The sequence below is a fragment of the Crinia signifera genome, chromosome 12 (assembly GCF_055691185.1).
Source record: "Crinia signifera chromosome 12, ASM5569118v1, whole genome shotgun sequence".
Lineage (NCBI taxonomy): Eukaryota > Metazoa > Chordata > Amphibia > Anura > Myobatrachidae > Crinia > Crinia signifera.
The window spans coordinates 7681216-7696065 of NC_139228.1; the positions used below are offsets into that span (position 1 = coordinate 7681216).

The window sequence follows — 14850 nt, forward strand, 5'->3', positions numbered from 1 at the left end:
GAACGCTGCTATTGCAGTACCACTTGTTGCCAGTAGGAGTCATGCCATTGACTTTATTATGCAGGACAATTTTTTTGTAAAAAAATTTTTCCAAACCAGTTCATATACTGGGGCTGGTGCAGAATTGAACGCAAATCAGCCGTAAATACACAGCATGTCACGGTCACCCATCTATGATAAGGCAGGATACAATATAATGTATGTTATATACATCCCGCTGCGGAGTACACGGGCGCCGAGCTAATGCTGCCTGTGCATTACATCCATGTGTCACACTCCTGTCACTACACATTACTATACTATAGCGAGAACTCCGAGGCTCCCCCATCACCCCGCCCGCCCTGACGCTGGAAGCGAAGCACTAGCTGATGGAGGGAGACCACAACTATAACTAAGACATTTTCATCTGTCCTCAGCTGCGGCCATTATTCTGTAGACTCACAAGAACAGCTCTAGTATCACGTAGGACGTTCAAAAGTATTGACCACGTGACTACGCAAAAGGGGGCGGGGCACGCACTTCCCCGGGCGCCATGTTGGAACCTGGAGAGCGCTTGTGACAACAGTGACATATTGTAAATGTAGATCCGGGTCAGTGAGCCGGCCAGAGGTAATGTGATCATGTTATTATGCTCTTCACAAGGGAAGATAAGAGGGGGTGATAATATACTGTGCGGTATAACGGGGATCCCTAGCGCCCCCTTTGTATAATGCGGCGTTATTATCATTATTATATAGGGGAGGGGTCTGTATAGTGATATATAATGAGGGATAATCCCCCCGGCACACGCTGCGTATGTGATATTATTATACAGGGGAGGGGTCTGTATAGTGATATATAATGAGGGGTAATCCCCCGGCACACGCTGCGTATGTGGTATTATTATATAGGGGAGGGGTCTGTATAGTGATATATAATGAGGGATAATCCCCCGGCACACGCTGCGTATGTGATATTATATAGGGGAGGGGTCTGTATAGTGATATATAATGAGGGATAATCCCCCGGCACACGCTCCGTATGTGATATTATATAGGGGAGGGGTCTGTATAGTGATATATAATGAGAGATAATCCCCCGGCACACGCTGCGTATGTGATATTATTATATAGGGGAGGGGTCTGTATAGTGATATATAATGAGGGATAATCCCCCGGCACACGCTGCGTATGTGATATTATTATATAGGGGAGGGGTCTGTATAGTGATATATAATGAGGGATAATCCCCCGGCACACACTGCGTATGTGATATTATTATATAGGGGAGGGGTCTGTACAGTGATATATAATGAGGGATAATCCCCCGGCACACGCTGCGTATGTGATATTATTATATAGGGGAGGGGTCTGTACAGTGATATATAATGAGGGATAATCCCCCGGCACACACTGCGTATGTGATATTATATAGGGGAGGGGTCTGTATAGTGATATATAATGAGGGATAATCCCCCAGCACACACTGCGTATGTGATATTATTATATAGGGGAGGGGTCTGTATAGTGATATATAATGAGGGATAATCCCCCAGCACATGCTGCGTATGTGATATTATTATATAGGGGAGGGTCAGTATAGTGATATATAATGAGGGATAATCCCCCGGCACACGCTGCGTATGTGATATTATATAGGGGAGGGGTCTGTATAGTGATATATAATGAGGTATAATCCCCCGGCACACGCTGCGTATGTGATATTATATAGGGGAGGGGTCTGTATAGTGATATATAATGAGGGATAATCCCCCGGCACACGCTGCGTATGTGATATTATTATATAGGGGAGGGGTCCGTATAGTGATATATAATGAGGGATAATCCCCCGACACACGCTGTGTATGTGATATTATTATATAGGGAAGGGGTCTGTATAGTGATATATAATGAGGGATAATCCCCCGGCACACGCTGCGTATGTGATATTATATAGGGGAGGGGTCTGTATAGTGATATATAATGAGGGATAATCCCCCGGCACACGCTGCGTATGTGATATTATTATATAGGGGAGGGGTCTGTATAGTGATATATAATGAGGGATAATCCCCCGGCACACGCTGTGTATGTGATATTATATAGGGGAGGGGTCTGTATAGTGATATATAATGAGGGTTAATCCCCCGGCACACGCTGCATATGTGGTATTATTATATAGGGGAGGGGTCTGTATAGTGATATATAATGAGGGATAATCCCCCGGCACACGCTGCGTATGTGATATTATATAGGGGAGGGGTCTGTATAGTGATATATAATGAGGGATAATCCCCCGACACATGTTGCGTATGTGATATTATTATATAGGGGAGGGGTCTGTATAGTGATATATAATGAGGGATAATCCCCCGGCACACGCTGTGTATGTGATATTATTATATAGGGGAGGGGTCTGTATAGTGATATATAATGAGGGATAATCCCCCGGCACACGTTGCGTATGTGATATTATTTTATAGGGGAGGGGTCTGTATAGTGATATATAATGAGGGATAATCCCCCGGCACACGCTGCGTATGTGATATTATTATATAGGAGAGGGGTCTCTATATTGATATATAATGAGGATAATCCCCCGGCACACGCTGCGTATGTGATATTATTATATAGGGGAGGGGTCTGTATAGTGATATATAATATGGGGTAATCCCCAGCACACGCTGCGTATGTGATATTATTATATAGGAGAGGGGTCTCTATAGTGATATATAATGAGGATAATCCCCCGGCACACGCTGCGTATGTGATATTATTATATAGGGGAGGGGTCTGTATAGTGATATATAATATGGGGTAATCCCCCGGCACACGCTGCGTATGTGATATTATTATATAGGGGAGGGGTCTGTATAGTGATATATAATGAGGGATAATCCCCTGGCACACGCTGCGTATGTGATATTATTATATAGGGGAGGGGTCTGTGTAGTGATATATAATGAGGGATAATCCCCCGGCACATGCTGCGTATGTGATATTATTATATAGGGGAGGGGTCTGTATAGTGATATATAATGAGGGATAATCCCCCGGCACACGCTGCGTATGTGATATTATTATAAAGGGGAGGGGTCTGTATAGTGATATATAATAAGGGATAATCCCCTGGCACACGCTGCGTATGTGATATTATTATATAGGGGAGGGGTCTGTGTAGTGATATATAATGAGGGATAATCCCCCGGCACATGCTGCGTATGTGATATTATTATATAGGGGAGAGGTCTGTATAGTGATATATAATGAGGGATAATCTCCCGGCACACGCTGCGTATGTGATATTATTATATAGGGGCGGGCTCTGTATAGTGATATATAATGAGGGATAATCCCCCGGCACACGCTATGTATGTGATATTATTATATAGGGGAGGGGTCTGTATAGTGATATATAATGAGGGATAATCCCCCGGCACACGCTGCGTATGTGATATTATTATATAGGGGAGGGGTCTGTATAGTGATATATATAATGAGGGATAATCTCCCGGCACACGCTGCGTATGTGATATTATTATATAGGGGCGGGCTCTGTATAGTGATATATAATGAGGGATAATCCCCCGGCACACGCTATGTATATGATATTATTATATAGGGGAGGGGTCTGTGTAGTGATATATAATGAGGGATAATCCCCCGGCACATGCTGCGTATGTGATATTATTATATAGGGGAGAGGTCTGTATAGTGATATATAATGAGGGATAATCTCCCGGCACACGCTGCGTATGTGATATTATTATATAGGGGCGGGCTCTGTATAGTGATATATAATGAGGGATAATCCCCCGGCACACGCTATGTATATGATATTATTATATAGGGGAGGGGTCTGTATAGTGATATATAATGAGGGATAATCCCCCGGCACACGCTGCGTATGTGATATTATTATATAGGGGAGGGGTCTGTATAGTGATATATAATGAGCGATAATCCCCCGGCACACGCTGCGTATGTGATATTATTATATAGGGGAGAGGTCTGTATAGTGATATATAATGAGGGATAATCCCCCGGCACACTCTGCGTATGTGATATTATTATATAAGGGAGGGGTCTGTATAGTGATATATAATGAGGGATAATCCCCCGGCACACTCTGCGTATGTGATATTATTATATAAGGGAGGGGTCTGTATAGTGATATATAATGAGGGATAATCCCCCCGGTAGAAGGTACACGCTGCGTATGTGATATTATATAGTGGAGGGGTCTGTATAGTGATATATAATGAGGGATAATCCCCCGGCACACTCTGCGTATGTGATATTATTATATAGGGGAGGGGTCTGTATAGTGATATATAATGAGGGATAATCCCCCGGCACACGCTGCGTATGTGATATTACTATATAGGGGAAGGGTCTGTATAGTGATATATAATGAGGCATAATCCCCCGGCACACGCTGCGTATGTGATATTATTATATAGGGGAGGGGTCTGTATAGTGATATATAATGAGGGATAATCCCCCGGCACACGCTGCGTATGTGATATTACTATATAGGGGAGGGGTCTGTATAGTGATATATAATGAGGGATAATTCCCTGGCATACACTGCGTATGTGATATTATTATATAGGGGAGGGGTCTGTATAGTGATATATAATGAGGGATAATCCCCCCGCACACGCTGCGTCTGTGATATTATTATATAGGGGAGGGTTCTGTATAGTGATATATAATGAGGGTTAAACCCCCGGCACACGCTGCGTCTGTGATATTATTATATAGGGGAGGGTTCTGTATAGTGATATATAATGATTGATAATCCCCCGGCACACGCTGCATATGTGATATTATTATATAGGGGAGGGGTCTGTATAGTGATATATAATGAGGGATAATCCCCCGCCACACGCTGCGTATGTGATATTATTATATTGTACATAATACAGGGATGTGACCGGGGAGGTGAGATCTTATGGGAGCGTCACAGTGACATCACTCTTATCGCTAGTAATAATACAGGGACGTGACCGGGGAGGTGAGGGCTTATGGGAGCGTCACAGTGACATCATTCTTATCGCTAGTAATAATACAGGGACGTGACCGGGGAGGTGAGGGCTTATGGGAGAGTAACAGTGACATCACTCTTATCGCTAGTAATAATACAGGAATGTGACCGGGGAGGTGAGGGCTTATGGGAGTGTCACAGTGACATCACTGTTATCACTAGTAATAATACAGGGATGTGACCAGGGAGGTGAGGGCTTATGGGGGCGTCACAGTGACATCACTGTTATCACTAGTAATAATACAGGGATGTGACCGGGGAGGTGAGGCCTTATGGGGGTGTCACAGTGACATCACTCTTATCTCTAGTAATAATACAGGTATGTGACGGGGAGGTGAGGGCTTATGGGAGAGTCACAGTGACATCACTCTTATCACTAGTAATAATACAGGGACGTGAACGGGGAGGTGAGGGCTTATGGGTGTGTCACAGTGACATTACTGTTATCACTAGTAATAATACAGGGATGTGACCGGGGAGGTGACTGCTGGGAAGGGGACGTTATACAGTAACACCAGGGATGTGACAGGAGAGGTGACTGCTGGGAAGGGGACGTTATACAGTAACACCAGGGATGTGACAGGAGAGGTGACTGCTGGGAAGGGGACGTTATGCAGTAACACCAGGGATGTGACAGGAGAGGTGACTGCTGGGAAGGGGACGTTATACAGTAACATCGGGGGATGTGACAGGAGAGGTGACTGCTGGGAAAGGGACGTTATACAGAAACACCGGGGATGTGACAGGAGAGGTGACTGCTGGGAAGGGGATGTTATACAGTAACACCGGGGATGTGACCGGAGAGGTGACTGCTGGGAAGGGGACGTTATACAGTAACACCGGGGATGTGACCGGAGAGGTGACTGCTGGGAAGGGGATGTTATACAGTAACACCGGGGATGTGACCGGAGAGGTGACTGCTGGGAAGGGGATGTTATACAGTAACACCAGGGATGTGACGGGAGAGGTGACTGCTGGGAAGGGGACGTTATACAGTAACACCAGGGATGTGACAGGAGAGGTGACTGCTGGGAAGGGGACGCTATACAGTAACACTGGGGATGTGACACGAGAGGTGACTGCTGGGAAGGGGACGTTATACAGTAACACCGGGATGGGACAGGAGAGGTGACAGCTGGGAAGGAGATGTTATACAGTAACACCGGGGATGTGACAGGAGAGGTGACTGCTGGGAAGGGGACATTATGCAGTAACACCAGGGATGTGACAGGAGAGGTGACTGCTGGGAAGGGGACGTTATGCAGTAACACCAGGGATGTGACAGGAGAGGTGACTGCTTGGAAGGGGACGTTATACAGTAACACCGAGGATGTGACAGGAGAGGTGACTGCTGGGAAGTTGACGTTATACAGTAACACTGGGGGATGTGACAGGAGAGGTGACTGCTGGGAAGGGGACGTTATGCAGTAACACCAGGGATGTGACAGGAGAGGTGACTGCTGGGAAGGGGACGTTATACAGTAACACCGGAGATGTGACAGGAGAGGTGACTGCTGGGAAGGGGACGTTATACAATAACACCAGGGATGTGACGGGAGAGGTGACTGCTGGGAAGGGGACGTTATACAGTAACACCAGGGGATGTGTCTGGGTGGTGACTGTGTCATTGTGTGTGTGTCAGGTTCCTATACAGTGTCAGGAGGAGCCGGAGAATACAGAAGGACTCCGGGATGTGAAGATGGAGAATCACTGGCCGCTCTCATCACTGGGTAAGTGGAGACAGTTACTGCAGACAGGAGACAGATGGTCACATATATACAATGTCCTCAGGGGTAGATTTATTATAGCGGCGCTAAAACCTCAGTAGCGAGGCGAAGCAGCAGGGGAGAGCGACAAGATCTAAGATCTTGCCGGCTGAAGCGGTGGAGCGCTAACTCCCCCCTCCGGCGATGCCTCCTCCAGCTGACAGCGCGTCTCTGTCTGCTTCTCCCTGGCCGCCTGGACTGGGCATGCGTGGGATCTGGCTACTCATGCGAGATCCCCAGCGCAGCTCAGAGCCAGCAGCAGGGACAGCGCTGTCCCTGCTGTAGGTATAGGGCATCGCCGCCTGCAGCTGTCAAAGTCGATAGCTGCAGGCGGCGGAACGGTCAGCGATGCTGACCGTTCATAAATTAGGCAGGAGGCAGGCGGGCACTACGAAATATCATAGCTACGCTATGCCTCTGGCCCTACAGCGCCGCACGCTAGACACCCGCTCGGCGGCTGTCATAGATCAGGGATATTCCCCTGATCATCAGTTAATAAATCTACCCCTCAGTCACTGTGTGTCTCCTACAGATGGATCCAGCAGCAGATATACCCCAGAGAGAGATCTCCCCCATCACCACTCACAGGAGTGTACAGAGGAAGATCACAGGATCCCACAGGAGGATCAGGTAGGTGCTCTCTTACCTTTGTTCTATGTAAACCCCCCCCCCCAAAAAAAACCCCCAAAAAACTCCAATGCGCTTGGCAAAAATGGGCGTGGGGTCACGAGGGGTGTGGTCACACAGAGCTAGCAGCTATAACACATCACACACCTTAATGCTCATTACACACAACGCCACACACCATGATGCCCGTTACATATTGGTCTTCATTCTAACACCCGCCATGTGTGAAAACCCATGCAGTTCCTCTTCCCTGCCTGGGGAGTCGCTGTCTGCTGTAGTGCTTCTAGCACAGTGTGGTCAGTATATCAGCACGGATATGCAAACCAGACCTGTGTTAGAAACACCACAGCAGACAGTGACACCTCAGGCAGGGAACAGGAACTGCATGGGTTTTTAAAGATGGTGGGTGTGAAGATACGGGGTTCCTCAATCACTCAGACACCGAGCAGATGAAACCAAAATATGGTTTATTTTTATCACAGCACACGAAAGTAGATGAAGACAGGAAAAAGATTCAAATGGTAGCATAAAAACATCCGGGTAGCAAAGTCCTTGTAGCATCACAGTCCAAAGCACAAAACTATCACTTATTCCACACAGCAGTGATAGCATATAAGTCCACACGATACCTAGACAGAGCATAACCTCTTAGTCCAGGACAGTCCATCAAAATCTTCTCTTCCTGGCTTGTGTGCCAGTCATTTTAAAAACTTCTCAATTCCCACGGTGCACAAACCGAAAGTGGGCTTGCAGTGGATCTTGATTGGTGGATTCAAGAGTCAGGTATCACCCCCTCCCAGCTACTGCTGCTGCCCCCCCCCCCCCTGCTGGGGTCGGTTCCAGAAAGTCTGGAAGTGGCCAGAGATATGCAGATGCAGTGTCAACACAAGATACAAAACACAGTCTGATTACATTATGTGGTGGTCACCCCCTGTGGACAACCTTCCTGTTGATAGCAGGGGAATTTGATCACCCCCTGTGGTGATTGTCCTTCAGCTATCACCCTCATGTAAATAGCAGGAACAATAATCGGCTGATTACATTATGGGCTGATCACCCCCTGTGGACAACCTTCCTGTTGATAGTAGGGGGATTCGATCACCCCCTGCGGTGCCCGGTTCCACAAAGTCTGCTAGAGCCCAGAGGTTTACAAAGAATTGTAAACCCCCCTGTGGAGATGGTTCCTCTGCTATCTCTTTCCTGTAAATAGCAGCACAATAGCAGGGTAATTGGATCACCCCCTGTGGAGATTGCCTTTTGGGAGGACAGTTTATGATAACCCTTTTCCTGTATGACCAAGTAAGGGCACGGGCAAATGGTATCAATGGTATAATGCTTACATGAATAAAGTCCTGGGAAATACAGACATTACATTTCTGGTGGGATTATACAGCCTAATAATATATGATCTGGAACTACACACACATATAGGGGGAATATAGACATACATAGAGACTACAGGGTACAGACTGACTAAAGTGTACATTTTTCACTACAAATAATAAAATATCATAATTACAGTCTTACGGTCAGCCTGCTAACCTCACAGTGGGTGCTAGAATGAACACTACATATTATACCACCTAGTGCCACTTACCCACATGCTAATTGCTAGGAATTTCCTGCTCAATGCCAGGGGCTTCATGATCGATGCCAGGGGCTTTATGTTCCATGCCAAGGGGTTTCATGGTCATTGCCACAGGGGGTTTCATGCCTGTTGCTATGGAGGATTACATACTCTGCCAAGGGGGTTTCATGCTTGTTGCCACAGAAGAGTTATGTTTGCGGTAACAGCCGTCAGCACGGAAGCAGTGTGAGAGCTGGGTAGAGAGCGGTGGGCTGCTTGGCTATCTTTAAAGCGGGTCCGTGACTATTTGAAATCTTGCGCCGAGTCACCAGCCAATAGGAGCTCGCATCCCAGTAGCCAATTAGGAGAGGCAGTGGTGTTTCCTGGTTGGCTGCTGGCCTGCGAGCTCCTATAGTTGGTGACTTGGAGCAAAATTTCAAACAACAACGGACCCGCTCTGAAGACCCACTGCTCTCTGCCCAGCTGTCGTACTGCTTCCATTCCATCTTCTCCCTCCTGCTGTGACACTGTCTCCCTCAGCTCAATAACTATGCCCCCCCCCCCCTATTCAGCACCCATAGTGTGTGACCCCCTAGCCCCCGTAGTTAGGGCCCTGGCATTAGTTATGGATCATTAGTTATATGCTATATTATGTCTCTGGGATAATTAGGATGACGTCCTGACTGCCATTAAAGTAGAAATTGTAGAAGAAGAGGAAGAGACGTATGTGAGCTGTGATTGGCCGTGTAAGGAGGAGGAAATCCCTACAGATATCAGCGCAGGTGAGTGACACACTGACCGCAGGACAACATTATCTTTTGCTTCACTCTCTGCCATGCAGGGGCTGACTGGCAACTTTTAGCCAAGGGGGTAAGTACTGAGCACTGGCCCGAAAAGTGTGTGGTCGATAAAAAGGGGGCTTGCATTAAGCTAACTGGGGCCTTGAGGCAGACTGGGGTGGTGACACTGATACATAGACAGATGCTGACACTGTAATACAGACAGCTACTGACACATTACACACAGATGCAGGCAGATATTAACAAACTTGCACATGGAAGTTGACACAAATGCTGACACACAGATACTGATATGCATAGTCACACACATACATTACATGAGTACAGACACACAGATTATATAATGCCCCATCATCCTCCCTTCCATCCTCAAATCACACGCAGGCAGGGTAGATACTGTACCTCATGGCATGTACAGTAAAGATCCTCTGTCCTCCTCCCCGTCTCTCTCTCCATGCTGCTGGGGCTTGGGCTGCTTGACAGTGAGGGTAGTGTAGCCTCTCCCCCTACTGAGAATCCACTTAACCAGAGTGATTGACAGCCAGGACCAGCATAGATAAGAAGAGGGGTGTGCTCCTGCGGTGGCAGTGGCATTACTTCCCCACCGTGCACCATCCCATCTTTCTGTGTCCCCCTGCCCGCGGCCCCGCTCACCCATTCTCCCATGCTTCTTTTTCAAACAGCTCACCAGCGCTACCCGATTCCGCACTTCCGGGTAGCGCTGGACGTGCTGTTATTCTATGACAGACACTAGAGGTATGGAAGTTCCTCTAGTGTCTGTCTCCTCTAAGGCGGCGGCCATTTTTGGAGGGGCCGTCGCCTTCACAAGCAGGCTGCCACACGGGGACAGGTGGTCTCTAAAATGCAGCTGCGGCACACTGACTGGACCACCACGGCCCTTCTTGTACAGTGGAGGCGGCCCAAGACACTAAGGTAACCAAGTGGCCCGGGGGGCACATGGCACCCTGCCCCCCGGCCCAGCCCGCCACTGCTGCCATGACCCATGATCTTCCTTCTATGACATTATTACTTATCCCCTCTATGTTCTAAACTTGTTCTCTTCTGTGCAATGATCCATGAATATATACACTTCATTTAGACTAACAGTAACACTAAGGCACCACAACTCACTCTGCAGTGACACTAAGGCACCACAACTCACTCTGCAGTGACACTAAGGCACCACAACTCACTCTGCAGTGACACTAAGGCACCACAACTCACTCTGCAGTGAAGTGTAACAGGTGTATAGCGGTTTCTTTTATCCTTGTGGCTTGCTGGGTCCTGCTCTATTACAAACAGAGTGAGTTGCGGTACGATTTTCTTCCCCTGGGTTCATTTCACCCCCATCATTTTATTATAAATTGTGTCACTGATACACATATATTTTTCTGTTTATTTTTCACGTGAGAAAAAAAATCACACTACGGAACATACAAGTCAGGCGCCTGCATTTCCTCATTTGTTCTGGAGAGTTTGCGAGTGAGGATTACTGGATGGTCCTCCATTTGGAAGTGAGGCTGCAAGGACCGATAGCCCCTTGGGACTTTTCTATTTTGTTTGTTTTAGTAACACTAAGGCAGTTAAGCAGGTGATTCTCACACCTGTATCATTGCACACTTCATCCCAACATCCACCGTGGATAGGACATTGCATTTAATGTGCTTATTGATGCGCTTGTATAATTGGAATGAACTGTTTATAATTTTGCAATATGAAACAACTGGACACCTTGACCCATCTCACTGTACTTCCTTATATTTATTTCCAGCAGATGGCTGCAGACATGGGAATAACTTGGAGGAACGACAATTTATTACAGATTATAAAGTGGAAGATCACATTGTACAAGATACTGCAGGAGAGACCCCTATTGTCCCAAATACATATAAAGTACTTCCCAGTACAGATAAAGCTGATCCCTTTGATCATGAGCGATGCTCCATTGATAACGTAGACAGTGCTACAAATACTACAGATCATATCTTCAACAAAGTAGCTCTATGTTCAGAGATTGGGAAATGTTTTCCTGAGAAATCATCTCTTCGTAAGCATCAGAGAACTTGCATAAGTCAGAAACCATTTCCATGTTCCGAGTGTGGTAAAGGATTTACCATAAAGTCCAAACTTAGTAGACATCAGAGAATGCATACAGGTGAGAAACCATTTTCATGTTCTGAGTGTGGGAAATGTTTTACCAACAAATCACAACTTCTTATACATCACAGAACGCACACCGGTGAAAAACCGTATCCATGTCTTGTGTGTAGAGAAGGATTTGCATATAAAGCGCAGCTTCGTGTACATCAGAGAACTCACACAGGTGAGAAACCATTTCCATGCACTGAGTGTGGGAAGTGGTTCGCAAAAAAGTCAAAACTTATTGTACATCAGAGGACTCACACTGGTGAAAAACCCTTTTCTTGTCCCGTGTGTGGGAAATGTTTCACATACAAATCAAGTCTTATCAGACATCAGGCAAGTCTTGTTAAACATAACAAAACTAAACCTTTTTCATGCTCTGAATGTGGGAAATATTTTATTTACAAGGGACAACTTACTATACATCAGAGGACTCACACGGGTGAGAAACCCTTTCTCTGTTCTCAGTGTGGAAAATGTTTTACATATAATGCACAACTTATTGTACATCAAAAGATTCACACGGATGAGAAACTCTTCCAGTGTTCTGAGTGTGGGAAATGTTTTACATATAAGGGACAACTTCTTATACATGAGAGAACTCACACAGGCGAAAGGCCATTTCTGTGCTCTGAGTGCGGTAAATGTTTTACAGCTAAATCCTCTCTTGTTGAGCATCAGAGGAAGCACACGGGTGAGAAACCATTCCCATGTTCTGAGTGCGGGAAACTGTTTATTCAGCAATCAATACTTATTCGGCATCAGAGAACTCACACAGGCGAGAAACCGTATTCATGTTCAGAGTGTGGGAAATGTTTTACAATGAAAACACATCTTATCGTGCACCAGAGAACTCACACCGGTGAGAAACCATTCTCTTGTTCTAAGTGTGGGAGATGGTTTACACACAAATCAAGTCTCATGAGACATCAGGGAACTCACACAGATTAAAAATAATATCCATATGAAGTGGTTCTAACAAGAGACAGGACCAAGGAAACTGATAAATCAATCTCGTCTTAAACCATTTAAATACATCAGATGCACAATATTCAGGATTTGTACGGGAGGGTCCATATTTGTTGGATGTGATTAAGGAGTGGTTGGACCTGTGTGGACTTCAGAGAGCTCATGTGGATGGAGAAGTAAGAACAGGGCAAACTAGATGTACCAAATCAAAGACTTCATCCATGACCAAGAGGGCAATTCTAATTACATTCAGAAGAACAAATGTAATCATCGTCTTTAAAGCTAAAGTCATCGCACATCACACAGCTGCATGTGTCAACTGTACCATCTAACTACACCTGTGACGTCCCGCATTTAAGATTGAAAAGACAGTCAAGGCAGCCATGTTGTGGGCGGTGCCAATATGACAATGCCACCAATCCGTTCTGTAACAGCTGGGTTATATCACTGCATAATTTCATATATGGCTGCATGTACTATAGGTTGGTGGCACTTTTAATATACTAGTAATGTACTAAGTCTGTCAGTCTATGCATCATAAGGTGCAGTACTACCCTGTGTAATGTTCATATCCCTCATATACTGTATACTAGTGTCACCTTCACGGTAACTAATAGGCTATGTTCTAGGGTCAGTCTGAATTGGTTTTTTAGCAATACTGTATATTGTTTGTATAGAGGCTATGTAGCTGATGTAACAGTACAGGACATATGGGTATGGATCATTGGGTAGACAGAAGGATGGTCAACACCATAAGGTCAACATGGGCTAGGTCGACAGTCAACATGGGGTTTTTTCACATTTTTTTTTGTCTAAAATTTCTACACAGTCGACATGGACACTGAACCGTAGCACCGCGTCCACTCGCCATGCTTCGGGCACGGTGCCTCTCTATGCTCGGCACACTATTTTATTCTCCCACCACACCCTAGTACAGTGATGACTAACCTTGACACTCTGGCTGTTATTGAACTACACATCCCAGCATTCCCTGCATCAGTTTCAGCATGGCCAAATAGTAAAACTGTAGCAGGGCATGCTGGGATGTATAGTTCAACAACAGCTGGAGTGTCAAGGTTAGCCATCACTGCCCTAGGGGATGGTAGGGCATAAAATACCGCCTGACGTCACGTCGGTTCTGATTTGTTAAAAAAAAAAACATGTCGACCTAATGCTTGTGTCGACCGAAATGGTGCTGACCTAATGCTTGTTGACCATCCTGCTGTAGACCTAGTGACCGTATCCCGGACATATATGGGTGTGGTGAGCAGTTACGTGGGTCAGGCACATAGCAGATAATAAAATCTGTAATTACCCACCCAAGCTGATTTCCTGTGGAAGCTTCTTTTTAGATCAGGGAAGAAGTGAAAAGATGCAGGAAAGGAGCCTGAAATCTGGGGAAAGCGTATAACGTATGGGGTGCAGAGTGTGGTAATATAACCTGACCTCTCCTGAATCTATTCGGATCGGGCCCCCATTTACAAACGAATCAGAGCCAGGTAATTGTTCGGAGAGTAAGTGACTCAGCGACGTGCAGGAGCGGCGCATTGCTAGCGGTATTTAGCACAGAATGACTACAAAGAAAAATTATATATATTTAAAATTCTCATCTAGGGGCCCAATTATTGTAGGATCACATATACAATGCAATCTGGGTGGGGGTTGGGATCGTTTGGTCTACAGCAAGTTGGTCGACATGGGTTTGACAGGTCAACACAAGCAATAGGTCAACAGTGTCTAGGTTGACAGTCAAACTCAACATTGGGTTTTTAATTTTTTTTTACTCGAATGTCGACACAGTTCACATGGACACAGTTTCCAGTGCACCGCATCCGCATGCTAGGGTTCAGGCTCGGTGCATCGCCACGCTCGGCACACTATTTTGTTCTCCCACATTTCCCTAGTGGATGGTAGGGCATGAAATACCGCCTGTCGGCACATGGCGGCTCAG

General features: G+C 46.1%; 1 protein-coding gene across 1 annotated transcript in view; it reads left to right on the forward strand.

The window, feature by feature from the left end:
* The first annotated feature begins 529 nt into the window (after positions 1–529).
* LOC146050291 (uncharacterized) overlaps positions 530–14850 on the forward strand; it is an 87826-nt gene continuing 73505 nt past the window's right edge. Inside the window, exons 1-5 of the mRNA XM_083167221.1 lie at positions 530–609; positions 6671–6758; positions 7327–7424; positions 9659–9770; positions 11560–12879. Of these exons, the coding sequence (XP_083023347.1) occupies positions 6728–6758; positions 7327–7424; positions 9659–9770; positions 11560–12879 (1561 nt within the window). The 5' untranslated portion in view covers positions 530–609; positions 6671–6727. The remainder of the gene's footprint in view (positions 610–6670; positions 6759–7326; positions 7425–9658; positions 9771–11559; positions 12880–14850) is intronic.